Source organism: Pan troglodytes, chromosome 10, assembly GCF_028858775.2.
Source record: "Pan troglodytes isolate AG18354 chromosome 10, NHGRI_mPanTro3-v2.0_pri, whole genome shotgun sequence".
NCBI classification, from domain to species: domain Eukaryota; kingdom Metazoa; phylum Chordata; class Mammalia; order Primates; family Hominidae; genus Pan; species Pan troglodytes.
In genome coordinates, this window is record NC_072408.2 from 139,709,618 (window position 1) to 139,735,030 (window position 25,413).

Here is a 25,413-nt window from a genome sequence, read left to right on the forward strand (position 1 = left end):
CACTCCAGCCTGGGCAACAAGAGTGAAACTCCGTCTCAAAAACAAAACAAAACAACAACAACAACAACAAAAAACACTAGACAGTGTTTGGGGCCATCTTTAACTGCAAAATTACCCCCCAAAGCACAAACATGTAAACATGGCCCTGGAAAGAACTCCTGCCTGCAGCCCGGGCTGAGCACAAAGGCAGGCAGAGTATCCTGCCCTCCTCAGCGGGCGCCTAGGATGACTCACGTACTCTGCTGCTCCACACGTGTCCATGAATACTGAGTTTGTGGTTCAAACAAATTTAATCAAGTCGGCAAATTCACACTTAGGAAATCTGTGAGAATTGTCATGGACGCCAAGGCTCTGTCTTTGACCCAACGATGTCTACCAGCCATCAACAAACAGCAAGGGTATCCGTGTGGCTAATTCCAACTTAAACCCACCGGTTAGGACTGGGCGGCCTCATCAAAGTTCAGGTTGGTTTTGCCACCCCCCGATCACTGGTCAAGTGAAGCGTGGCAACCCACAGGGCCCCAAACTACTTTAGTGTTGAGAACTTTTTGGGTTTCATGGTTTTTCCTAAGGGATTGGGTATCACGAAATGCTCAAGGACTAAAATATTAAAGCGATTACAAGAGTACTACTGTCTCTCGGCCGGCTTTCTCTTTCCTAGTATTAGAATGCAGCCTCTGTGACGCCAGCTTGTCACCTTCCTCTGTGTCATCCAAGACCCAGTCTCACAGCCTCATGGGCGGACCGGCTCACATGGAGTCAGCCCTCACGGCGGCCGCACCAGGGACCCCTGGCTCAGGAGATCCCAAGACCTGAGAGATGAGCCCACCAAGCGGCCTCCCTGGGAGGACTCTGGACCCGGGTCACTCTACACCCCTCGGGCTTTGTCTTCAATCTTCCCACCCTGCTTCGCCCTCTCCTTCCCACTCCTGTTCACGCTTGCTCTGAGCAGGCCAACCACAGTCTTCTCCGTGCCTGCTGGGCACTGGAGTGTGAGCTCTGGGACTGGCCCGGGCGGGGACTGAGGGGGTGGAAGGCGTGCTGCCAAGCCACATGGAAGCCCACCGCGGCTTCCGCAATCCACTGCCCTACTTGTACTCTCTGGGCGAGCCCTATAGGGAGGCAGCTGGACCGACGCACTGCATCCAGGGAGAAAAGGTTGCCAGACGGACAGTCAAGGAGCTGTTCTTGAATATTTTAAATGGAATCTGCAATTCTGTGGAATAAGTGGGCAGCTCTACACTCCCAAATAACACTGGACTTTTGAGGCAGGATCACCGCAGATACTCCAGGGTCCAAGGTCAATCTCCAAGACCTAATTCATTCCCCTGGATGTGCACACAAAAATGTACACAATTCCACAAGTTCAACTAAAACTTGTATTTCCTTTAGAAAAGCAGCCTCCTTATGTGTAAATTATAAACCAATGCAACCCTCACAGGCACAGTCACATGCCGACAGAGCTGTCAGCACCAGGGAGGAGGGCATGGCGGGGACCAGTCAAGGAAGGAGGGAGCAGCGGGGACCAGTTGAGGAAGGAGGAGGGAGCAGCAAGGACCAGTCAGGGAAGGAGGAGGGCGTGGCGGGGGCCAGTCGATGAAGGAGGAGGAGCAGCAGGGACCAGTCAGGGAGGGGGAGGGCGTGGCCAGGGCCGGCCTCACCTGTGTTGTCCTTGCTGAGCATGCTCCTCTGCATGTCCTCTACCTTGGCCATAAGCCTCTGGTACTGCTCCTCGGCCACCTGCAAGTCGTTGTTGGATGACGCCAGGCTGGCATTTTTTGCCTCCAGCATGTTCTGCAGGTCGGTCATGGCTCGCTCCAGGTCCCAGCACGACTGCTTCAGGGTGTCCACCTCCGAGCTCAGCGAGTCCTGCCGCTGCTGGCTGCTGTGGCTGCACTCCACCTGCGCCTGCAGCTTCGTGCTGAGGGCGGCCAGCTGGGCCTGCAGCTCAGCCTTCTCTTTAAGTGCCTGAAAAGATCCCAACAACCACAATGATTTTAAGAAAACGAGTCACTTCCATCCAGTGTATTAACAGGAACACAACCGGCGAGTCAGTCAGGGCCTGACAGGGGACCCTGAGACCCCCAGGTGCTCTCCCAGGGTCTGACAGAGGACCCCGAGACCCCCAGGTGCTCTCCCAGGGCCTGACAGAGGACCCTGCCCCGAGACCCCCAGGTGCTCTCCCAGGGCCTGACAGGGGACCCTGCCCCGAGACCCCCAGGTGCTCTCCCAGGGCCTGACAGGGGACCCCGAGACCCCCAGGTGCTCTCCCAGGGCCTGACAGGGGACCCTGAGACCCCCAGGTGCTCTCCCAGGGCCTGACAGAGGACCCTGCCCCGAGACCCCCAGGTGCTCTCACAGGGCCTGACAGGGGACCCTGCCCCGAGACCCCCAGGTGCTCTCCCAGGGCCTGACAGAGGACCCCGAGACCCCCAGGTGCTCTCCCAGGGCCTGACAGGGGACCCTGCCCCGAGACCCCCAGGTGCTCTCACAGGGCCTGACAGGGGACCCTGCCCCGAGACCCCCAGGTGCTCTCCCAGGGCCTGACAGAGGACCCTGCCCCGAGACCCCCAGGCGCTCTCCCAGCAGAGCCGTCACAGAAAAAGGCGACTTTCCAAACAGGCCCAGGACGCACATGGAGCCTGCACTGGTTTTGGGCCCAACTGCACCTGCACAGGGCAGCGCTAGCGCAGGGCTGGGGAAGCACCCGTCTCCTGCGAGGACACTGGAAACGTGTTCAAAACACCAAACGTGTACACGGGTGCACACGTATGCGCACACACACAGAATGCCAGACGTGTAGAGGGACCCCTGAGAGATTAAAAGCGGATTCAGATCTGGGGGGAAATGGGCAAAAAACACAGGCAGGGAAAGGCGGCTGCCTCCTAAGTGCGGCTCCAGCCAGAGCCACGGGACACAGCACAGTCCTGAGTGGCCACGGCAGTGCTGTGTGGTCCCAGGAGCAGCAGAGAATCGCCAGAGGAAATCGCCCCACCACCTGCCCCCACGCTGAGGCCTACAGGGGCAGGGATCCAGTTCACACATCACCAAGACAACAAACACCCAAAGCAATCGAGGAACTCCACAAACTCCAGGAGACCCTAGAGCAAGGGGCCAGCAACCACCACACCTGAAACAACCCTCACAATCTTGGTGTGGATGCAACCGAAGGACCAATCAGTGATCCTAGGAGGATAAGAAGACAAAGTGCAGTGACAGCAAGCCACCGTTCGAGAGAGTGGCTACACAGAGGAGGGGAAATGCATTCGACGGCGGGAGGCTCACGCTGTAACACTGGAGAAGTGACGACCGTACAACCAAAATTAGCCTCAAAACAGCCGAAATCACCTCTTCTGTAGACACAGCTTTAGGTGTCACAAACTGGTTGGTTTGTGTCCAAGGACCATGTTGTATGAGAAAACCATCTTCGACATGAGGCGTGCATTTAGCAAGGCAAGCTCCGGACACTGTGAGCAGCTCCGGCCCTGCTCTGCGGCCTCGCAGGCCGCAGGAGGCTCCCTCAGCTGTGTCACCTCAGGGCCTGGGTGCATTCTCACGCTCCCACGCCAGAAGCAGACAGCTGAACCCCACGGAACAGATTTACTCAACTGCCCACAGAAGATAAATACCTAGCTCTTCACTGTGGATAAAGTGCATACGACAAAATGACAAAGGAGAGCTGAAATAAGGGATGGAAAATGATGTTTCTGGCACATGCTAACCAAGCCAGCGTGTGCAGCTTTCTCTGATACAGCACAATTAGTATCAGAAAAAGCAGAAATCACTACAAAGAAAAAAGGTTCACCATGCCAGAAAAAGCTGCAACCCACCAAGAGAATTTGACTCTTATGGACTGTGAGACACCTAACATCTAGGAAATATTCTGGTAGAGACGCAGGGAGAAACACGCCCACGCATGATGAGGCAGAAAACTCACAACTCTTTCTAAGGCTGACAAGTAGACAAAAAACGTAAAGATGCAGAACCCTCGGCTGCCACACATGCTGCGGCGGCTGATTCCCAACCACATCTGTGAAACCTCGCACCCAACAGAGGAGCCACACATGCTTTCCGACTTCGCCGCACGCTGAGACGTCAGTCGAACGTCCGTTACCTGACTCGCCTCCAGTGACAAGGCTTCCAGCTGTCCTTCGAGTCGCATTTTCTCTTTGAGCACCTGCAGCATCTCCTCCTGTGTTTCTGCTGCAGAGCTCTCCAAGGACACGCTGGGGACAAAGGCACGGGTCAGGCCTGTGCAAGCCATCCTCATTTTCCTTCACACTCCTCCACATTCTCCAAATTCTACACACCCCTGCTGCTCTCTCCCAATTTTTTAAAATTAAGAGATTTAAGTAGAGAGCTGAGGCTTGCATGAATGCACGGATGAACATTCCTGCCAACAGTTGGCACCTCACGCTGTGGGAACTGTTACAGAAACATGAGACATGCAAGCGTCGTGCAGCTTAGTGACAAGTCTATGTAAACGGGAGACTGGATATTTTAGTAACACAGACCATTGCTGATCTAATTCTACTGCTTAAAAAGCAGCAGACTTGTTATGAATTAAATGTTCATGTCAAGACTAAGGATAGAATCAGGAAGAAAAGCTGTGTATCGCCTGTTCCAGTGCGGAGAGCCGTGGGCCCGGGAAGCAACATCTCAGGCCAGGCCCTCTGCCCGCCCTGCCCATCTCTGCCCACCCCGCCCCCTCTGTTGGCCCCACCCACCTCTGCTACCGCCCCACCCACCTCTGCCTGCCCCGCACCCCCCTCTGTTGGCCCCACCCACCTCCACCCGCCCCGCCCACCTCTGCTGTCCCCACCACCTGCTGCAGATGCTGTCTCTCCGACTCCGCACCTCCCCGTTGACCTCCTGCCCCTGGTCTTGGTGCTCAGCGGCTGCGGCCTGGAGGACGTCCTTAATGGAGGGGAACTGGCCCAGGGTATCCGCAGGAATCTCCTGGCCGTTGACCATATAGGGGGTGTCCTGCGTGCCCACTGTCTTCGACAGAATGCCATAGGTCCCTCGGGTGGAGGCGCTGCTGTACGATGAGCTGTCGCTGTCATTTCCATCCACCTCAGACACGCTGTCTCCAGCCAGGGAGGTGTTCTCCAGACGGTCATCAGTGTCGGGGGACAGGCTGATCTCAGACACAACGGACGCCGCACTGCTTCTGTTCTGCTTCAGGGAACCCTTGGTAGAATCGGGAGCCGGGACATTTCCCCCAGAATTCCCCGCATTTGAATCTTCAGTTCTGTAATCGGCCAGCGACCGGATTTTGCTTGATTTGGAACTTTTTTTCTCCCTAGGATGTGCCGGAAGCCCCAGGCTGCCCACCTTAGGCCCCCGAGGGACACTGGTGCGCAGGAAGGAATATTCTTTTGTCATAGCCAGGGTACTGGCCCTTGGTAAGTTTTCTGGGTTTAACATGAGCTCAGGATCAAGCGTGCTAAAAAGTCTCGTTTTGGTTGCAGGTTGACTGGACTGAGAAGAAAACAAAAGTACAAAAATTACATTTAAAATCCACAAGCAGCATTCTTAAAACTGCCATTCAGAAAGGTGGCACCGATCACTACTCCCTCCGCTGACAACCAGAGAGCACCACCTCCCCAGCCCCTCACCACACAGGGTGCGGCCAGGCCTCCGATCCGTGGTGGTCTCACTGCCGCAAGGCCCCACTCTAGTGACCAGTATGACCACCTCTGGTCTAAAGCACACTCTTCAGTGACTGTCACCTCAACATGTTTAAAACACATCCCAGCAAGTACCTCCTCATCAGACTTCTGTAGGGACCAGCCCCACAGGGTCTACGAGAGAGCGTAGAAACAAAGACACAAGACAAGAGACAAGAGAAAAGGCAGCTGGGCCCGGGGGACCACTACCACCAATGCGCGGAGACTGGTAGTGGCCCCGAATGTCGGGCTGCGCTGTTATTTATTGGATACAAGGCAGAAGGGGCAGGGTAAAGAATGTGAGTCACCTCCAATGATAGGTAAGGTCACGTGGGTCATGTGTCCACTGGACAGGGGGCCCTTCCCTGCCTGGCAACCAAGGCAGAGAGGGAGAGGAGACACAAAGACAGCTTACGCCATTATTTCTGCATATCAGGGACTATTAGCATTTTCACTAATTTACTACTACTATCTAGAAGGCAGAGCCAGGTATACAGGATGGAACATGAAGGCAGACTAGGAGCGTGACCACTGAAGCACAGCATCACAGGGAGACGGTTAGGCCTCCGGATAACTGCGGGCGGGCCTGACTGATGTCAGGCCCTCCACAAGAGGTGGAGGAGCAGAGTCTTCTCTAAACTCCCCTAGGGAAAGGGAGACACCCCCCCCCCCGCCCTCCGCTTCCCGGTCTGCTAAGTAGCAGGTGTTGTTCCTTGACACCTTTTGCTACCGCTGGACCACGATCCGCCTGGTAACGGGCGTCTTCCCAGACGCTGGCTTCACCGCTAGACCCAGGAGCCCTCTGGTGGCCCTGTCCGGGCATAACAGAAGGCTCGCACTCTTGTCTTCTGGTCACACCTCACTATGTCTCCTCAGCTCCTATCTCTGTATGGCCTGGTTTTTCCTAGGCTATGATTATAGAGCAAGGATTATCATAATATTGGAATAAAAAGTAATTGCTACAAACTACTGATTAATGATATTCATATATAATCATATCTAAGATCTATATCTGGTGTAACCTTGTTTTATATTTTATTATACTGGAACAGCCCATGTCCTCTCTCTCTTGCCTCGGTGCCTGAGTGGCTTGCCGCCCACAGACTTCCTCAACAGAACTTTCCTGGCTACTCTCCAGTTTATTTTATTTTTTTGGATAAACATAGAAATTTTCTTCAAGGCCGGGCGTGGTGGTTCACACCTGTAATCCCAGCACTTTGGGAGGCTGAGGCGGGCAGCTCATTTGAGGTAAGGAGTTCAAGACCAGGCTGGCCAACATGTTGAAACCCCCGTCTCTACTAAAAATACAAAAAAATGAGCCAGGCATGGTGGCACACACCTGTAATCTCAGCTACTTGGGAGGATGAGGCAGGAGAATCGCTTGAACCCAGGAGGTGGAGGTCGTAATAAGCTGAGATCATGCCACTGCACTCCAGCCTGGGTGACACAGTGAGACCCTGTCTCCAAAAAAAAAAAAAATTTCTTCAAAAAGGAAGAACATTCTGTTGAACTACAACCACCTTAAATCCATAATTTCCTCCGTCTGCCCACAACTGCTTGCACGTGTGGGCGGCAAGCCACCCAGGTGCCGAGGCAAGAGACTGAGGACACGAGCTGTTCCAGTATAATAAAGTATATAAAATAAGAATAGTTATACCAGGTATAGATCTTACATATGATTATATATGAATATTATTAATCATTAGTTTGCAGCAATTACTTTTTAATCCAATATTATAATAATCCTCACTCTACAATCATAACCTAGGAAAAACCAGGCCATACAGAGATAGGAGCTCAGGGGACACAGTGAGAAGTGACCAGAAGACAAGTGCGAGCCTTCTGTTATGGCCAGACAGGGCCACCAGAGGGCTCCTGGGTCTAGCGGTAACGCCAGCGTCTGGGAAGACGCCCGTTGCCAAGCGGATCATGGTCTAGCGGTAGCATCAGTGTCAAGGAAAAACACCCACTACTTAGCAGAGTTTAGAGAAGACTCTACTCCTCCACCTCTTGTGGAGGCCCTGACATCAGTCAGGCCCGTGCACAGTTATCCAGAGGCCTAACCATCTCCCTGTGACGCTGTGCTTCAGTGGTCACACTCCTAGTCTGCTTTCATGTTCCATCCTGTACACGTGGCTCTGCCTTTTAGATAACAGTAGCAAAATTAGTGAAAGTACTAAAAGTCTCTGATATGCAGAAATAATGGCATAAGCTGTCTCTCTCTCTCCCTCTCTCTCTACCTCAGCTGCCAGGCAGGGAAGGGCCCCCTGTCCAGTGGACACGTGACCCACATGACCCTACCTATCATTGGAGATGACTCACACTCTTTACCCTGCCCCTTTTGCTTTGTATCCAATAAATAACAGCACAGCCAGACATTCGGGGCCACTACCGGTCTCCATGTCTTGGTGGTAGTGGTCCCCCGGGCCCAGCTGTCTTTTATCTCTTTGTCTTGTGTCTTTATTTCTACACTCTCTCATCTCTGCAAACAGGGAGAAAACCCACCAACCTTGTGGGGCTGGACCCTACATGCACGCCCCTCAATAGAGCAGCTACCCCACCCCCATCCAGAACCCAGGCCCTCTGCGGCCATTCTAACTTACTTCTCAGTTTATCCTTTTTGTTGTTATAAATGTTATACTTCCCACTAATCTTACAACTGCTAGGATAACTCTTGATTTTTCATACTTGCATTTTTATTTTTTTTTTGAGATGGACCCAGGCTGGAGTGCAGTGGTGCAATCTTGGCTCACTGCAACCTCTGCCGCCTGGGTTCAAGCGATTCTCCTGTCTCAGCCTCCTGAGTAGCTAGGACTACAGGGGTGTGCCACCACATCCGGCTAATTTTTTGTATTTTTAGTAGAGATGGGGTTTCTCCATGTTGGCCAGGCTGGTCTCAAACTCCTGACCTCAAGCAATCTGCCCGCCCCGCCCTCCCATAGTGCTGGGATTATAGGTGTGAGCCACTGCACCCAGCCAGATTAAAGTATTTAAAAACATAACCTTAAAGGTATAAGAAGAACACGCTGGTGATTTTATTGATCTTCTTCTACTGAAGAGATCCTTTTGAAACATGACACAGGCTGGGTGTGATGGTGGGTGCCTGTAGTCCCAGCTACTCAGGAGGCTGAGGCAGAGAATCACTGGAACCTGGGAAGTGGAGGTTGCAGTGAACCGAGATCGCTCCAGCCTGGGCAACAGAGTGAGACTCCGTCTCTCAAAAAAAAAAAAAAAAAAAAAAAAAAAAAATTTTTTTTTTTAAAAGTAGCCGGGCATGGTGGCACGTGCTTTTAATCCCAGTTACTCGGGAGGCTGAGGCTGCAGAATTGCTTGAACTAGGGAGACGGAGGTTGCAGTGGGCCAAGACTGCACCACTACACACCTGCTTGGGTGACAAAGCGAGATTCTGTCTCAAAATACATATATATATATATATATATATATTTTTTTTTTTTTTTTTTTTTTTTTTTTTAACTGCTCATTGACAATACGCCAGATCACCTAAGAGCTCTGATGGGACATGTACAAGGAGGTGAATGTTGCTTTCCTGCCTGCGGACACAGCATCCATTCTGCAGCCCATGGATGATGGAGACGTACAAGGAGGTGAATGTCACTTTCCTGCCTGCAGACACAACATCCCTTCTGCAGCCCATGGATCAAGGACTAGTTTTGACTTTCAAGTCTTATTACTTAAGAAATACCTTCTGTAAGGGTACAACTGCCATAGTCATAGTGTCTCCTCTCATGGATCTGGGCAAAGTAAACTGAAAACCTTCTGGAAAGGATTCACCATTCTAGACGCCATTAAAAACATTCATGATTCATGGGTGGAGGGTCAAAATATCAACATTAACAGGAGTGTGGAAGAAGCTGATTTCTACCCTCACGGACAGCGTTGAGGGATTCAGTGCTTCCGTGGAGAACCTGACTGCAGATGTGGTGGAAACAGCAAGGGCACTAGAACTAGAAGTGGAGCCTGAAGATGTGACTGAATTGCTGCAATCTCAGGATAAAACTTGAATGGGTAAAATGCCATCAAATAGCACCGCATGTTACAGAGACATCTTTTCTAAGATATGGTAAACTTTGGTGCGGTTTTAAGAAATTACCACAGCCCAACCTTCAGCAACCACCACCCTGATGAGTCAGCAGCCATCAAACTTGAGGCAAGATGCTCCAACAGCAAAGAGATTACGACTTGCTGAAGGCTCAGATGATCGTTAACATTTTTTAGTAATAAAGCATTTTCAAATTAATGTGGGTACATCAGTTTTATTTAGACACAGTGCTACTGCACACTTAGTAAACTACAGCAGCGTATACACATAACTTCTTTATGTACTAGGAAACCAAAAACATTGTAGGACTTGCTTTACTGCAATGTTTACATTTTTGTGGTGGTCCAGAACTGAACCCACAGTACCTCTGAGGTCACCCGTGTTTGCTTTCTTTGCTTTTCAATTGGCAGATTTAGAAATAAAATGTGCTTGTTGCAAAAGAAGGCCCCTGAGCCCATGGCAGCTCAGAGAAGCCAATGGCAGGTCCCCAGGTTATGTGGGACCAACAGTCGTCTCTGGCACAGGAAGCTTTCCATGAGCTTGTTCGGGAGAGGGAGACTCACCCTCTCCTGCTGGCGCTTCACCCTGTACTGTTTGAGCTGCTCTTCCAGCCACTTCCGAGCCTGAAGTCGGACCTGCTCCTCCTTCTCCAGGGGCAGGGGAGAATCTGTAGAGCCTGCAGTGGGAAAATGGCAATTTGGAAACTCATAAAATACCAGGATGCAGAACAATCAGGCACAAGAACTTGGTCATTTTGTACTTAATTACCCATATACTTTACACCTAAACAATGCACAGCCATCTTGTTTGGAAGGACAATTTCTAGATCAAGAGAGAACTGTGAGCCCCGGACACGGACCACAGGTGGGATCTACCTCACAGGAGACACAGTGGCCAGGCACTGGGTCTGTGATCCCATGATGAGTACACCCCGCCTGGGGCATTCCCCTGGTAAAACAGGAAATGGCAGCAAGTGCCTTTTTTTTTTTTTTGAGATGGAGTCTCACTCTGTCACCCAGGATGGAGTGCAGTGGCATGATCTCGGCTCACAGCAACCTCTGCCTCCCAGGTTCACACCATTCTCCTGCCTCAGCCTCCCAAGTAGCTGGGAATACAGGCGCCCGCCACCACGCCTGGCTAATTTTTTGTATTTTTAGTAGAGACGGGGTTTCACCATGTTAGCCAGGATGGTCTCAATCTCCTGACCTCATGATCCACCCGCCTCAGCCTCCCAAAGTGCTGGGATTACAGGCGTGAGCCACCGCGCCCGGCCTTTTTTTTTTTTTTTTTGAGACGGAGTTTCATTCTTGTTGCCCAGGCTGGAGTGCAATGGTGCGATCTCGGCTCACCACAACCTCTGCCTCCTGGGTTCAAGCGATTCTCCTGCCTCAGCCTCCTGAGTAGGTGGGATTACAGGCATGCAACACGACGCCTGACTACTTTGGTATTTTTAGTAGAGACAGGGTTTCTCCATGTTGGTCAGGCTGGTCTCGAACTCCCGACCTGAGGTGATCCGCCCGCCCCGGCCTCTCAAAGTGCTGGGATTATGGGCGTGAGCCACCGTGCCCGGCAGCAAGTGCCTTTTAACAACAGAAAGAACTGGGTTCAAAGCTGGAGCCGTGCCGAGCACTCTGAGGCAGGCTCAGCTCTCACCACGCTGCAACTTGCCCTGGCTTCACAGCAGGTTCTCGTGACCCCGCTGGGAGGTGAAACGCCGGCACCGTGGAGTTACAGGCAGTGGCCAGCCACAGGAGCTCAGCCGTCGTGGGGTCATGAGCCCCGAGTGCATTTCTTTGCTCAGTTACATTTGGGGTCCGCTTTGACGCACAGGTCATCTCAGCTCCTGCAGTAACAAGTCACATTACGATAAGGCTCTGGCGGTACTCAAATGGCTGAAGCCTGGCGCCAGGCCTCACTGCAGAGTAAATGCTGCACAGGCTCCGCCCTCCAGGGCTGGGGGGTGGTTACCTCAGTTTCCAGACAGACAAGACTCCAATCCGAGGTCATGCTCCGGGACAGGAGGGGAAAATTTACAACTTTTTAGCCAAAACCAGAATTTAAAATATCTAAAACCCAGACCTTTCATTGTAGGTGATGAAAGAGTTGCATGGTACGTGTTATAGTTACAAACCCAGGGCTCCACTTCCCAGGACTGAGTGTGTGGCCTCATCCTTCCTAAGCCATCAGCAGACACCGCCCGACGGCCTGGGTGCCGACCAGAGTAGGAAAGCGTAATCACACAATAACGCTTTACACATGACACCCTCCTTACAGGTAGATGCTGAGGAGATGAGCAGCTACTGTCCTAAATAATCCCTAACATCTGAGCAGTCACCAAGAATTTCACTGTAAAGGTACCATTATTAGTTTATACATTTTATCACTGAAAAGATCTCTAGTCCTTTTCACAAGGCAAAGTGGTCCAGATGGCTAGACCGTTAAGTGGCAAATTCAGGCCTATGGCCACCAGGCAGATATTTATATAAGTCGGCAAAATAAGCAGGGTTTCAACCAAACACTGACGCAGGAGATAGGCTCAGGGCCAGGCGCCAGCAGGAACAGGTGACCAGGGGCATCCCGCAAAGGCATGCACGTAGACCCAGCGCTGCTGCCCCAGACACCTGGGCCAGAGCTCACACATCTGTAACTTCAGGACCCCAAAGTAAATAAACTAAGTTGAAAAAAATCAGGAATCTAGACTTTTTTACATGCTACTTCTCAACTTAAATGCTGGCAGTGAGTTTTCAGAATTGTTTCAAATAAACACATGTGAAATGCAGTCTGATTTCAGTAATTTGGGGTTTTTTGTTGTTATTTAGTTTTAAGAAATTTTTAAAAATATACTGCAGGCCAGGTACAGTGGCTCACGCCTATAATCCCAGTATTTTGGGAGGCCAAGGTATGATGATCACTTGAGCCCAGGAGTTCAAGACCAGCCTGGGAAACATGGTGAGACCCCGTTTCTACACACACAAAAAAAATTAAAATTAGCCAGGTGTGGTGACATGCACCTGTGGTCCCAGCTACTTGACGGCAGAGGCAGGAATATCCCTTGAACCTGGGAGGCAGAGGCTGCAGTGAGCTCTGACTCTGCCACTGGCCTCCAGCCTGGGCGACAGAGCAAGATCCTGACTCTAATTAAAAAACAAAACAGGCTGGGCCTGGTGGCTCACGCCTGTAATCCCAACACTTTGGGAGGCCAAGGCAGGCAGATCATGAGGTCAGGAGATCAAGACCATCTTGACTAACACAGTGAAACCCCGTCTTTGCTAAAAATACAAAAAATTAGCCGGGCCTGGTGGCGGGTGCCTGTAGTCCCAGCTACTCGGGAGGCCGAGGCAGGTGAATGGCATGAACCCAGGAGGCGGAGCTTGCAGTGAGCCGAGACAGCGCCACTGCAGTCCGGCCTGGGCGAACGAGCGAGACTCTGTCTCAGAAAAAAAAAAAAAAAAAAAAAAAACCAAAACAACAACAGACTGGATGCCCACCGTCTGCTTACCAAGCACCTGGGTGACACAGGACATGCAGGCTGGCCTTTAACGCAAAAGCGTCAGCACTGCTGCCAGTCAGACCGTAGCAGAGCCTTGACTCCACCTGCATCTTCACTCTCTAACTTGAAGCTCTCCTTGCTAAACTCACAGCCCCACGTGGGACTCGGACGGCACACGGCAGGCACAGGCACACAACAGCTCAGACAGCGAGTGCGCAGGGCACCTGCTCCCAAGGGGCTGAGCGACGCGGACGTGGAGGGTGGGAAAAGCGGGGTAACGGATGCTTACACAGTTGCGTTTCTTGCATAGGAAGACTGAGTCTGAGAGACTGCAAAGCTTCTTTTCTAACACTGCCCTCAGCACTAGTTCCCTGAGACTTCCTTAGGTTGTCATGGAAACCAGCCACACCTGGAGAGGCATCAGGGCCCACTGGGCTTGTGGTGGGATCGAGAGACGACGGAGGATCTGGGAAGGGTGGCGTTGGCCCATTCTGACAGAGGCCTCCCTGGCCAGGTCCATTCGGGCTTTCCCCTTCCGTGGAAGCTCTGTTTACCTCAGCACCTGGAAAGACAGAGCACGCTGGACCACCACGGCTTTAACAACAAGGTGACGTCGCTTTTCAGACATGCAGCTGGAGTAGGAGAGAAGAGGATCCAGACTCATGAGCACGGCACTTTCTCATCCCACAAAGGCTTCACTCTGAGAGGAGCAGCCCATGGGCCCCATCCCACAGGCGGGGTGGCCAGGATAAGGCCCACAGCCCCTCTGGTGTCCACGTCCTTCCTGTAAGGTGAACCCGCCCTCCACACCTCCACGCTCTAAGGTGAACCCGTCCTCCACTCCTCCACACTCTAAGGTGAACCCCCCCTCCACTCCTCCATGCTCTAAGGTGAACTCGCTCTCCACACCTCCACGCTCTTGACTGTAGAATTTATGTAGTAACGACAGTAACATTTCCTCTTCTCTTTTTTGAGACGGAGTCTCGTTCTGCTGCCCAGGCTGGAGTTCAGTCACACAAGCTCAGCTCACTGCAAGCTCCACTCACCAGATTCAAGCGATTCTCCTGCTTCAGCCTCCCGAGTAACTGGGATTACAGGCGCCCACCACCACACCTGGCTAATTTTTGGTCTTTTTAGTAGAGATGGGGTTTCACCATGTTGGCCAGTCTGGTCTCAAACTCCTGGTCTCAAACTCCTCCCCATTCACCGGCCTCGGCCTCCCACAGTGCTGGGATTACAGGCGTGAGCCACCGCACCCAGCCAATGTTTCCTTTCCATTTAAGTAAAACCAATAAGAAATCTTATGAAAGTCGCCAGTTTAAAACAAGCAAAAACCACAAACACTTAAAACACAGCTGACAATCTTTCTAGCAGGCACTGGTAACAGCAGTGTTAATCAGAGTCACAGCCTCACATTTACAAAGGCTGACTTTGGAGTCATTTCAAAGCCTAAGCTTATCCTCTGAGGCGAGGACCCTAAGGCGAAGAGGTGGATGATGTCATCACACCACCCGTGAAGCAGAGACAGCCCAGAACTGCGCTTCTGCTTGATGACGGCCTGCTGGGTAAAGGCCTGGGTTGGACCAGTGACAATTCTATACCCACGTGCTACCTCAGTTCACCCACTCAAATGATTATATACAAATTACCCACAACACAAACTAAAACATAGTTCCTCATCAAATGGAACAAAGAAAGATTTCTTTCAATGAAGTGATTTTCAGTCTTTTCCCTGCCCCCTAACTGCTGACTGGTGGGTGGGCCAGTTCACAGTCAAAGAACCAAGACATGTGAGGGGGGAGGGAGGGTCCTCAGGGGGTTCTGGTCCTGGTTCCGGTGGCTCTGGAGGCCCGGCAACACCCCCGCGTCTCACAGGGGTCAGCATTCCTCGGATCCCACGTGCATGCAGGACAGCAAATTTGCTTTTTGCTCAAGCAAATTAAAAATGAGTTTCTTGGCCGGGCGCGGTGGCTCACACCTGTAATCCCAGCACTTTGGGAAGCTGAGGCGGGTGGATCACGAGGTCAGGAGATCGAGACTATCCTGGCTAACACGGTGAAACCCCGTCTCTACTAAAAATACAGACTTAGCCGGGCGTGGTGGCGGGCGCCTATAGTCCCAGCTACCTGGGAGGCTGAGGCAGAAGAATGGCGTGAACCCGCGAAGTGGAGCTTGCAGTGAGCCGAGGTCGCGCCACTGCACTCCAGTCTGGGCAACAGAGCGAGACTCCGTCTCAAAAAAAAAAAAAAAAAGGTTTCTTTCACTTGCAAATGTGAGTTCAAACTAACAGCAGATACTTACTGTCATGCCTCCCGAAAGAAAAACCAGAATAAAAGCAGGGGTGCCAGACAGGAAGCCAGACCACGGGCACCCCACCAATGCACTGAGATGCCTTTCATGCAAAGGACCCGTGAGCTCCACTGCTGGGACAGGGGGAACCTTGCATTTCAGATAAAAGTTACTGGGTTAGGCCGGGCGCGGTGGCTCACGCCTGTAATCCCAACACTTTGGAGGCCGACGCAGGTGGATCATTTGAGGTCAGGAGTTCAAGACCAGCCTGGCTGACATGGCGAAACCCCATTTCTACTAAAAAGACAAAAATTAGCCAGGCGTGGTGGCACGCGTCTATAATCCCAGCTACTTGGGAGTCTAAGGCAGGAGAATCGCTTGAACTCGGGAGGTGGAGATTGCAGTGAGCCAAGATCATGCCACTGCACTCCAGCCTTGGTGACAGGGCAAGACTCTGTCTCAAAAAAACAAAAAACAACAACAACAAAAAAAGAGGTTGGCCAGGTGCAGTGGCTCTCACCTGTAATCCCAGCACTTTGGGAGGCCGAGGTGGAAGGATAACTCAAGGCCAGGAATTCAAGACCAGCCTGGGCAACAGCAAGACTGTTTATACAAAAAGTTTTTAAAATGAGCCAGGCAACTGGGCGCGGTGGCTTATGCCTGCAATCCCAGCACTTTGGGAGGCCAAGGTGGGGGGATCACCAGAGATTGGGAGTTCAAGACCAGCCTGATCAACATGGAAACTCCATCTCTACTAAAAATACAAAATTAGCCGGGCGTGGTGGCACATGCCTGTAATCCCAGCTACTCAGGAGGCTGAGGCAGAAGATCGCTTGAACCTGGGAGGCGGAGGTTGCGATGAGCCGAGATCGCACCATTGCACTACAGCCTGGGCAACAAGAGCAAAACTCCGTCTCAAAAAAAAAAAAATCAGCCAGGCGTGCTGACACGCATAAAAAATCAGCCAGGCGTGCTGACACGCATCGATAGTCACCGCTACCCCAGAGACCAATGCAGGAGGATCACTTAAGCCCAGGAGTTCATGGCTGCCGTGAGCTATGATTACACCACTGCACTTCAGCCTGCTCAATGGAGCAACACCCTGACTCTAAAAACAGTAATAAAATGTTTAAAATAGAAAAAGGGGTGGAGGCTGAGATTAATCCAGCATCTTGCTCGAGGGCACATTGCTCCTGAGCAGCAGATCTAAGAGCAGGCTCCACGGCCGCGGGTCTCGGAACTCTTGATCTTGGGCCTCTAAGTTGTTATCTGCCTCACCTGATGCTTATGTAGCAAGGACCAGCAAAGCCATCCTAAGCGCCTGAGTATCATTTTACAGGAATTAGACTGTGACTTCTGCTAGTAAATTAGCACATCTGTAGTCTACAGTTTTAAAGCACTGAACCTCCTGGCCAGGAAGAGGCATGAGAACTGAGTGAATAACTAAGTCACCCTTTCCCTCTGACACGTGAATAATCCAGGGGGCTAACGTAACACTGTGCTCCGTAATCCTTAGATCTCTACGGGGCGACTTCTGAATTCTAGCTATTACAAATTCAGCAACTGACCAATCAAAAAGGCAGAATTCGGCCAGGCACAGTGGCTCACTCCTGTAATCCCAGCACTTTGCGGGGCTGAGGTGGGTGGATCATTTGAGATCAGGAGTTCGAGACCAGCCTGGCCAACATGGTGAAACCCCGTCTCTACTAAAAATACAAAAATAGCTGGGCGTGGTGGCAGGTGCCTGTAGTCCCAGCTACTCAGGAGGCTGAAGCAGGAGAATCGCTTGAACCCAGGAGGCGGAGGTTGCAGTGAGCTGAGATGGTGCCACTGCACTCCAGCCTGGGCGACAGAACAGGACACCGTTTCAAAAAAATAAAAAATAAAAAGGCTGGGCGCAGTGGCTCACGCCTGTAATCTCAGCACTTTGGGATGCCAAGGTGGGCGGATCACCTGAGGTTGGGAGTTCGTGGCCAGCCTGACCAACATGGAGAAACCTCATCTCTACTAAAAATACAAAAAATAGCTGGGCGTGGTGGCACATGCCTGTAATCCCAGCTACTCAGGAGGCTGAGGCAGAAGAATTGCTTGAACCCGGGAGGTGGAGGTTGCAGTGAAACGAGATCTCGCCATTGCACTCCAGCCCGGGCACCCAGAGCAAAACTCCACCTCGAAAAAAAAAAAAGGTAGAATTCTAGGCAGGGAACACGACAAAGACCCATAGATCCCTTCAGGGAAACACTGCTGCTGCCCCACACGTTTAATGGAGTTCTGTTTAGCAGGAATGTGCCTGATCTAAAGGTGGCATCATTCAGTTACTAAAACATACTTTGGGCCAGGCATGGTGGCTCACACCTGTAATCCCAGCACTTTGAGGCTGAGGCTGAGGCGGGCGGATCACGAAGTCAGGAGATCGAGACCATCTTGGCTAACACGGTGAAACCCCGTCTCTACTAAAAATACAAAAAATTAGCCGGGCGTGGTGGCGGGCACCTGTAGTCCCAGCTACTCAGGAGGCTGGGGCAAGAGAATGGCGTGAACCCGGGAGGCGGAGCTTGCAGTGAGCCGAGATCACGCCACTGCACTCCAGCCTGGGCAACAGAGCGAGACTCCGTCTTAAAGAAAAAAAAACACAAAAAAACTTTGAATTAAGTGAAAAGCTCACAGTGGTCTCAACGCCACATCCTCCCTCAACACCACGTCCTCCTGTGACCAGCACACAGAGGAACCTCACGACTTACACTGGGCTTTGTCCTGCTGGTCACGTGGCACCAGTGGGTCCTGCTGGTCAGGTGGCACCAGTGGGCCCGGGGGCTTCAGTGGGGCCTCGGGGAGAGACGAGGGGCCACTGTGGGATCTGTCCTCCTGGAGGCCATCTTGCTCGGCCGACGCGCCGTCCATGGTCAGGACGACACCAGCTGAGCTGACGCTGAGGGGCTACAAGTGAACCTTGGACAAGCTTGGCTTCTGCCATCAGCAACAGCCAAGAGCTCCTGGGAGGGGCCCTACTGTGTCTCCCATTTTCAGAAGATCTGATGACTCACAAATGGCTTGATGTCAAACCAGCTAATATCATGATACCTGACAGGAGAGAGAGAGACAAAATGTATTATGAAACTTGTCAGATTTCAAGTATCAATTACATTAGCATTTGGTTCCCAATTTGCATACGTAACAAGAAACAAATACAAACTTTTTCATTCAGCAAATAATCCTGGAGCACCCACAACATCCTAGGTTTTGAGGCTAAAATGCTGACCCAGCCACACTGGGCCCTTTCCTGAAGGAGCTTAATGTCTGTATCGGTGCCAACTAAAGAACATTCTGCTGGGACAGCGCAGCTCTGAATCTGTGGAGTAGGTGTCACACAGGGCAACTAAGCTTTAAATTTTATTTAAAATTAATTTGGGCCAGGCGCGGTGGCTCACCCCTGTAATCCCAGCACTTTGGGAGGCCGAGGCAGGCAGATCACCTGAGGTCAGGAGTTCAAGACCAGCCTGGCCAACATGGTGAAACCCCCACCTCTACTAAAAATACAAAAAATAGCCGGGTGTGGTGGTGAACACCTGTAATCCCAGCTACTCGGGAGGCTGAGGCAGGAGAGTCACTTGAAACCGGGAGGCGGAGGTTGCAGTGAGCTGAGATCACACCACTGCACTGCAGCCTGGGTGACAGAGGGAAACCCCATCTCAAAAAACAATTTAAAAATTACAATACCAGACTCACAAGCCCCCCTCTCAGCTAGTGAGTGACTCTGCCCAAGGCCACGGCTCCTGCCGGCAGCCCCACCCCTTCAGGTTGGACAGCTCAGATCCAGAGAAACAAAACTTTAAAAAGCAGGTGCCATGGGATGTGGTAACTGTATACAGAGTGTACAAGGACACCAGAAAGGCAGCTGCCTTGGAGTGGGGGCACAGAAAGGGCATCTCACGGCAAGGCCCGTTCCCGTCTTTACCTCTAGCTGGGTTAGCTCTCTCAGCCTGCCCTGCCGGGCTACATTCAGGGAAGCAAAACTTTGCCCAACATTTGGCAAGTGATTATCCACCCTGAAATGTGCTGGTGATATTATTAACTCATTTCCTTATCAACAGGTAAGACACTAGCATGAGCTTCCATTCATTCTGCAGAAATGTTAGCATTTATTCCTTTAAAATCAGTTTCATATTAACCTACATTATGTTCTGTGTTTAACATTTTTCGTGATAAACATTACACAACCTTCGCCTCTAGCTTACAAATCCCACACAGAAGGTATAAACAAGAAGCCCACATGGGGCCGGGTGCGGTGGCTCATGCTTGTAATCCCAGCACTTTGGGAGGCCAAGGCGGGCGGATCACCTGCGGTCAGGAGTTTGAGACCAGCCTGGCCAACATGGTGAAACCCCATCTCTACTAAAAATACAAAAAACTAGCCAGGCGTGGTGGCAGGTGCCTGTAATCCCAGCTACTTGGGAGCCTGAGGCAGGAGAATCACTTGAACCTGGGAGGCGGAGGTTGCACTGAACCAAGACCACGCCATTGCACTCCAGCCTGGGCAACAAGAGTGGAAACTCCGTCTTAAAAAAAAAAAGGGCTGCGTGCGATGGCTCATGCCTGTAATCCCATAACTTTGGGGGGTCAAGGTGGGTGGATCACTTGAGGTCAGAATTTCAAGACCAGCCTGGCCAACAAGGTGAAACCTCGTCTCTACTAAAAATACAAAAATTAGCCAGGCATGGCAGCGCGTGCCTGTAATCCCAGCTACTCAGGAGGCTAAGGCAGGAACATCGCTTGAACCTGGGAGACAGAGGTTGCAGTGAGCCAAAATTGTGCCACTGCACTCCAGCCTGGGAGACAAGCACAAAACTCCATCTCAAAAAACAAAAAACAACAACAAAAAAGAGAAGCCCACGTGGCTGGTCCTGGAGAGCATGTGTGTCACTGACCCCGCAGCAGGACGTGCCTGTCTTTCTAGGGGTTTTTACTCTACCTGCCATCTAGACTGGTCACCTGTAAAAGAGGAAACCCATGGGTGGTGGGTGTAACCCAGTCCACTGACACAGTCAATGACTCACTGAAGGGTGTGCAGACCTGTGAGTATCTGCTCATAACTATAATAATCCACCATTCCTCTCTGCCACCTTGCATCCTACAGGCCAGAGACAGTTATGAGTTCATAACAGTGTTGTTCAGGATATTAAAAGGTTACGTATGCTATTAGTGTAAAACTAGCATTAAGGGTTTGTAACCAGAAAGCACTGTGAATAGAAATGTGTCCTAACATTAGTAACTATAAATCTGGCATAGCTAATCAAGAAACTACTGTAAACAAAGGATCCTAGATGTCTTGACTCAGGGTGCCTGGCACATAAAAATATTTAAAGATTAAAGCAATGTCTGAAGCACAGAAGTGAAGGAAGTTACCAAGGCTGGTCAGAAGCTAATCCTGTGTGCAACGAATTCTCAATCTCATGTTTGCGTCTATGATCATCTAGTAACATCTCTCATCCCTGGATTTTCCGGGTGGGTGGGTGATAAATGGGCCTTAGAGCCTAGGCAGGGATCTGAACTACACACCTGCCCTTACACGCAGCACAGAACCCTCTGAAAATCACTTTCCAGGAAAAACACTGCGATCTCCACCAAGCCTGCCCCTCAGCTACAATCCCAGACACACTCCAAGAGAACTGGGGGTCAGCCGGCCACGCCCACCTGGGAATGGAGAAGACACCCACAAAGCAAGGGGAGGAGCATCAGCAAAATGATGGCTGCTTATCACAGGCTTGCCCCTTTGACAGATGAATTACAAACTGGCACGGACGACTACACGCGGTGGAATGTGGACTCGACTGCGCCACTGAATACTGGTACCCTGTACATCTGGTCCTCTTGAAAATTTCCTAGCAAAAGAAAACTTGCGTTTTGCTTTGTGATGTCTTTGCTTCCGCCTTGCGGGGGTGGGGTGATGATATGGAAATGACTGTGTGTGCCTACGCGTGCAGACCCTCCTGGCCCCTCGGGTAAAGGAACCGACCGTGTGTGCCTACGCGTGCAGACCCTCCTGGCCCCTCGGGTAAAGGAACCGACCGTGTGTGCCTGCGCGTGCAGTCCCTCCTGGCCCCTCGGGTAAAGGAACCGACCGTGTGTGCCTGCGCGTGCAGTCCCTCCTGGCCCCTCGGGTAAAGGAACCGACCGTGTGTGCCTGCGCGTGCAGTCCCTCCTGGCCCCTCGGGTAAAGGAACCGACCGTGTGTGCCTGCGCGTGCAGACCCTCCTGGCCCCTCGGGTAAAGGAACCGACCGTGTGTGCCTGCGCGTGCAGACCCTCCTGGCCCCTCGGGTAAAGGAACCGACCGTGTGTGCCTGCGCGTGCAGTCCCTCCTGGCCCCTCGGGTAAAGGAACCGACCGTGTGTGCCTGCGCGTGCAGACCCTCCTGGCCCCTCGGGTAAAGGAACCGACCGTGTGTGCCTGCGCGTGCAGTCCCTCCTGGCCCCTCGGGTAAAGGAACCGACCGTGTGTGCCTGCGCGTGCAGACCCTCCTGGCCCCTCGGGTAAAGGAACCGACCGTGTGTGCCTGCGCGTGCAGACCCTCCTGGCCCCTCGGGTAAAGGAACCGACCGTGTGTGCCTGCGCGTGCAGACCCTCCTGGCCCCTCGGGTAAAGGAACCGACCGTGTGTGCCTGCGCGTGCAGTCCCTCCTGGCCCCTCGGGTAAAGGAACCGACCGTGTGTGTGCCTGCGCGTGCAGACCCTCCTGGCCCCTCGGGTAAAGGAACCGACCGTGTGTGCCTGCGCGTGCAGTCCCTCCTGGCCCCTCGGGTAAAGGAACCGACCGTGTGTGCCTGCGCGTGCAGACCCTCCTGGCCCCTCGGGTAAAGGAACCGACCGTGTGTGCCTGCGCGTGCAGACCCTCCTGGCCCCTCGGGTAAAGGAACCGACCGTGTGTGCCTGCGCGTGCAGACCCTCCTGGCCCCGCAGGTAAAGTGTCTCGTCCACCCCCTCTGCCATCACTGTACCTCACGTGGCCTCCACCATAGCACATCATGTCTGCCATTGCGTGTGTGCCCATTACATGGCGAGATCCTTGAAGACAGAGACTCATTCCCCGTCTGCCTCCCACCACCTTGAACACTCCCAACTCCTAACGTGCCAACGCGGGTTTAATTTGCCGAATTAAATCTTCAGTTCTGCTGAGTACATTCCTCGGCTACAAAGCTAATGGTTCCAAAACAAAATGATCAAGTATTTGAATCCTTGAGCATCAACACTGCCTTTTAAAATACAGAAAAGTCTAAACTAGTCCAGCTGAAACATCTGTGAGCTTCAGTTCCAATGAGGGAGTCCAGGGAGTTAGAAACTGGAAGAGCACCTTTTTTCAGGTGGCCGGGAAGATGGCGGACATTCAGACTGAGAGTGCCTACCAAAAGCAGCCGACCATCTTTCAAAACAAGAAGAGGGTCCTGCTGGGAGAAACTGGCAAGGAGAAGCTCCTGCAGTACTACAAGAACATTGGTCTGGGCTTCAAGACACCCAAAGAGGCTACTGAGGGCACCTACATTGACAAGAAATGCCCCTTCACTGGTAATGTCTCCATTCGAGGGCGGATCCTCTCTGGCGTGGTGACCAAGATGAAGATGCAGAGGACCACTGTCATCCGCCGAGACCACCTGCACTACATCCGCAAGTACAACCGCTTCGAGAAGCACCACAAGAACATGTCTGTACACCTGTTCCCCTGCTTCAGGGACGCCCAGATTGGTGACATCGTCACAGTGGGTGAGTGCCGGCCTTGCCGGCCTCTGAGCAAGACAATGCGCTTCAACGTGCTCCAGGTCATCAAGGCTGCCGGCACCAAGAAGCAGTTCCAGAAGTTCTGAGGCTGGACATCGGCCCGCTCCCCACAATGAAATAAAGTTATTTTCTCATTCCCCAAAAAAAAAAAAAAAAAAGAAACTGGAAGAGCAGCATCACGGCCACGGCCCAGACAGGCACCACCACCTGACAGAAGGAAGGACAGGATGACCAGCAGGACTGGACTCAGCCATTACAGGTGGAACATGCAGAGGAGAACTGCTGCAGAGGCCCACAGTGACGACGCCTGGGTCTTACACTGACCAAGAAGGAACACAGCCAAAGACGCTCAGGTTCCACCGAGAGGGCACGCCAACATGGTGACAGCCAACCGCACCGAGCTGAGTCCAGTGCAATCACAGATTCTGCTCACTTAATTCCCCTGCTGGTGTCCAAGCAGCCCACCTCTCCAAAACGGAGACCCCATGACGGTGACTGTAAGTCACAAAGACGGCCCCTCTTTACAGGCAGCTCCTCCTGAAGCCGGACCAGAGAGAGAATTCACTAACTGCCTGGAGTTTGGTGACAGTGATACTTCTCCCTGTAGGGCAATAAGCTGGCAGTCTCGGTCGATTCCCAGTCTTGCTTGATTTTTAGTTAAAATTTGGAATGACTCCGTCGTCAGGGCCTCATTACCTCAGACTACTGACAAAAGCCGATCTCCGGGCAGCGAGGAGGAGGAGCAACTGCCGGTGCATCACAGAAAGCTGGTACTACAAACATGGCTCTATTTTATTTTTTAAATAAAGAGGCCAGCCTAATCAGTCTCACTTATGATCACTCGCACTCCTGCGTCTCTAGAGGGAAGAGACAGAACAAAACTGTCACTTAGAACTGCGAAAGGTACACACAACCCTAGGTTCACAGCTGGGTAACATCAAGGGACTTCATACTGAGAAACCACCACCTCAGGCACCTACAGGACTTTCTGCTTCCCCCACACCTGAATTCTGTATACAAACATTCACGGCTCCATCTACACCACCTCGTTTCACCTGTTCCTATCGGGTATTAGAAACAACAGAGCACAGCCAAAAACCAAACACGATTTCCTCAGGAAAAGAGTACCTGGTGGAGGCCACACTAGTATCCAAAAGTAAACACAGATCTATACACAAAGTGAAAACCAAAAGCAAGCAAGCCTCATGTCACTGCAGAGACGTGAAGGGCAGGCTTGGAAGTCAGGACTCCGGCCTCAGCTCCCGACCCTCCACCACTTAGCTGTGAGAGCCTGGGCTAAAGATTTCTTAATCACATTTAGCCTGTTTCCTCACCAGTAAAACAATGAGAAAATGAACGCAAAATTTTGCCAGGATTAAATATAACAAGGCACAGAGTCTGTCCCGTGTCCTCAATAAAATGACAGTAAATATCACGATTTTCCCTTTAGTTGTTGCTTGTCAAAATCGCTAAAAGCCAACTGAAGGCATTCTCACTTGGGAAAGTATGCTACTTCTTAAGGCAACCGGGGGAAAAAAAGCTCCTCTTCAATCTGAGTGATGTCAGATGATTTATTTCCTTCTTGCCATTTAAGGTATACTGCCTGGAAAGATATTAAAGGGTTATAAAGCGCTATGTTGATGTCGTTTAAAAGACAGTTCAAAATAATCCACGACGACGGGTGTGGCTGCTCACACCTGTAACACCAGCACTTTGGGAGGCTGGGGTGGGAGGATCGCTTGAGGCCAGGAGTTCCACACCAGCCTGGGCAATACAGCAACACACCCAGTCTCTTAAAAAAAAAAAAATCCATGAGTCACCTGTAAATGGCTTACACTGGCCCAGTGACAATAAACTCCAACCTCTTACGAATCCAGCACCTGCCTACACCAACATCCTTACCGCCATCGCTTTCCCCCTTTGCCATTACACTGTAGCCACATCCTCCGCCCTCAGGGTCTTCAAACTTTCTGCCTGAGGCGCGCTTTTCTCACAATTTTGCCTGGCTTGCTTCTCGTCATAGAGGCCTTAGCACGGAAGTCGCCCGCCCCCAGGCTCCCACTTAGAGTAGCGGACCCCACCCAACCACCGCCCGGTACCCTCTCGCTGGCGACCCTGGGTGTCCCTGTCCTAG

At 51.9% G+C, this 25,413-nt stretch overlaps 2 protein-coding genes across 19 annotated transcripts in view; one reads left to right on the forward strand and one right to left on the reverse strand.

Annotated features, from left to right (window-relative positions):
• The window catches only part of GOLGA3 (golgin A3), a 61,806-nt gene that overhangs the window by 35,483 nt on the left and 910 nt on the right, over window positions 1-25,413 (reverse strand). For 3 of the 18 annotated variants that reach the window (XR_010147876.1, XR_010147875.1, XM_054663825.2), the window contains exons 2-7: window positions 18,253-18,592; window positions 13,632-13,784; window positions 10,296-10,408; window positions 4,826-5,484; window positions 4,115-4,226; window positions 1,662-1,968 (exon numbers count right to left, since the gene is read on the reverse strand). Coding sequence is in view for 15 of the 18 variants with exons in the window: in XM_054663825.2 (XP_054519800.1) it covers window positions 1,662-1,968; window positions 4,115-4,226; window positions 4,826-5,484; window positions 10,296-10,408; window positions 13,632-13,784; window positions 18,253-18,412 (1,504 nt within the window). In the remaining 3 variants the exon portion in view is untranslated. Of the gene's footprint in view, window positions 1-1,661; window positions 1,969-4,114; window positions 4,227-4,825; window positions 5,485-10,295; window positions 10,409-13,511; window positions 13,855-18,252; window positions 18,593-21,202; window positions 21,591-24,775; window positions 24,883-25,181; window positions 25,274-25,413 lie in introns of those variants that run through there. The other 15 variants (XR_010147877.1, XM_054663830.2, XM_054663828.2 and 12 more) reach the window with 12 other exon arrangements.
• LOC739690 (small ribosomal subunit protein uS17-like) lies at window positions 21,458-23,414 on the forward strand. The gene has a single exon (XM_003952359.5). It carries the CDS (start codon window positions 22,880-22,882, stop codon window positions 23,363-23,365), a length of 486 nt encoding a protein of 161 aa, XP_003952408.2. The 5' UTR covers window positions 21,458-22,879; the 3' UTR covers window positions 23,366-23,414.

Bases quoted from the DNA above. Each gene is read 5' to 3' on its own strand.
- LOC739690 (XM_003952359.5), top strand. From the start codon at position 22,880: ATGGCGGACATTCAGACTGAGAGTGCCTACCAAAAGCAGCCGACCATC.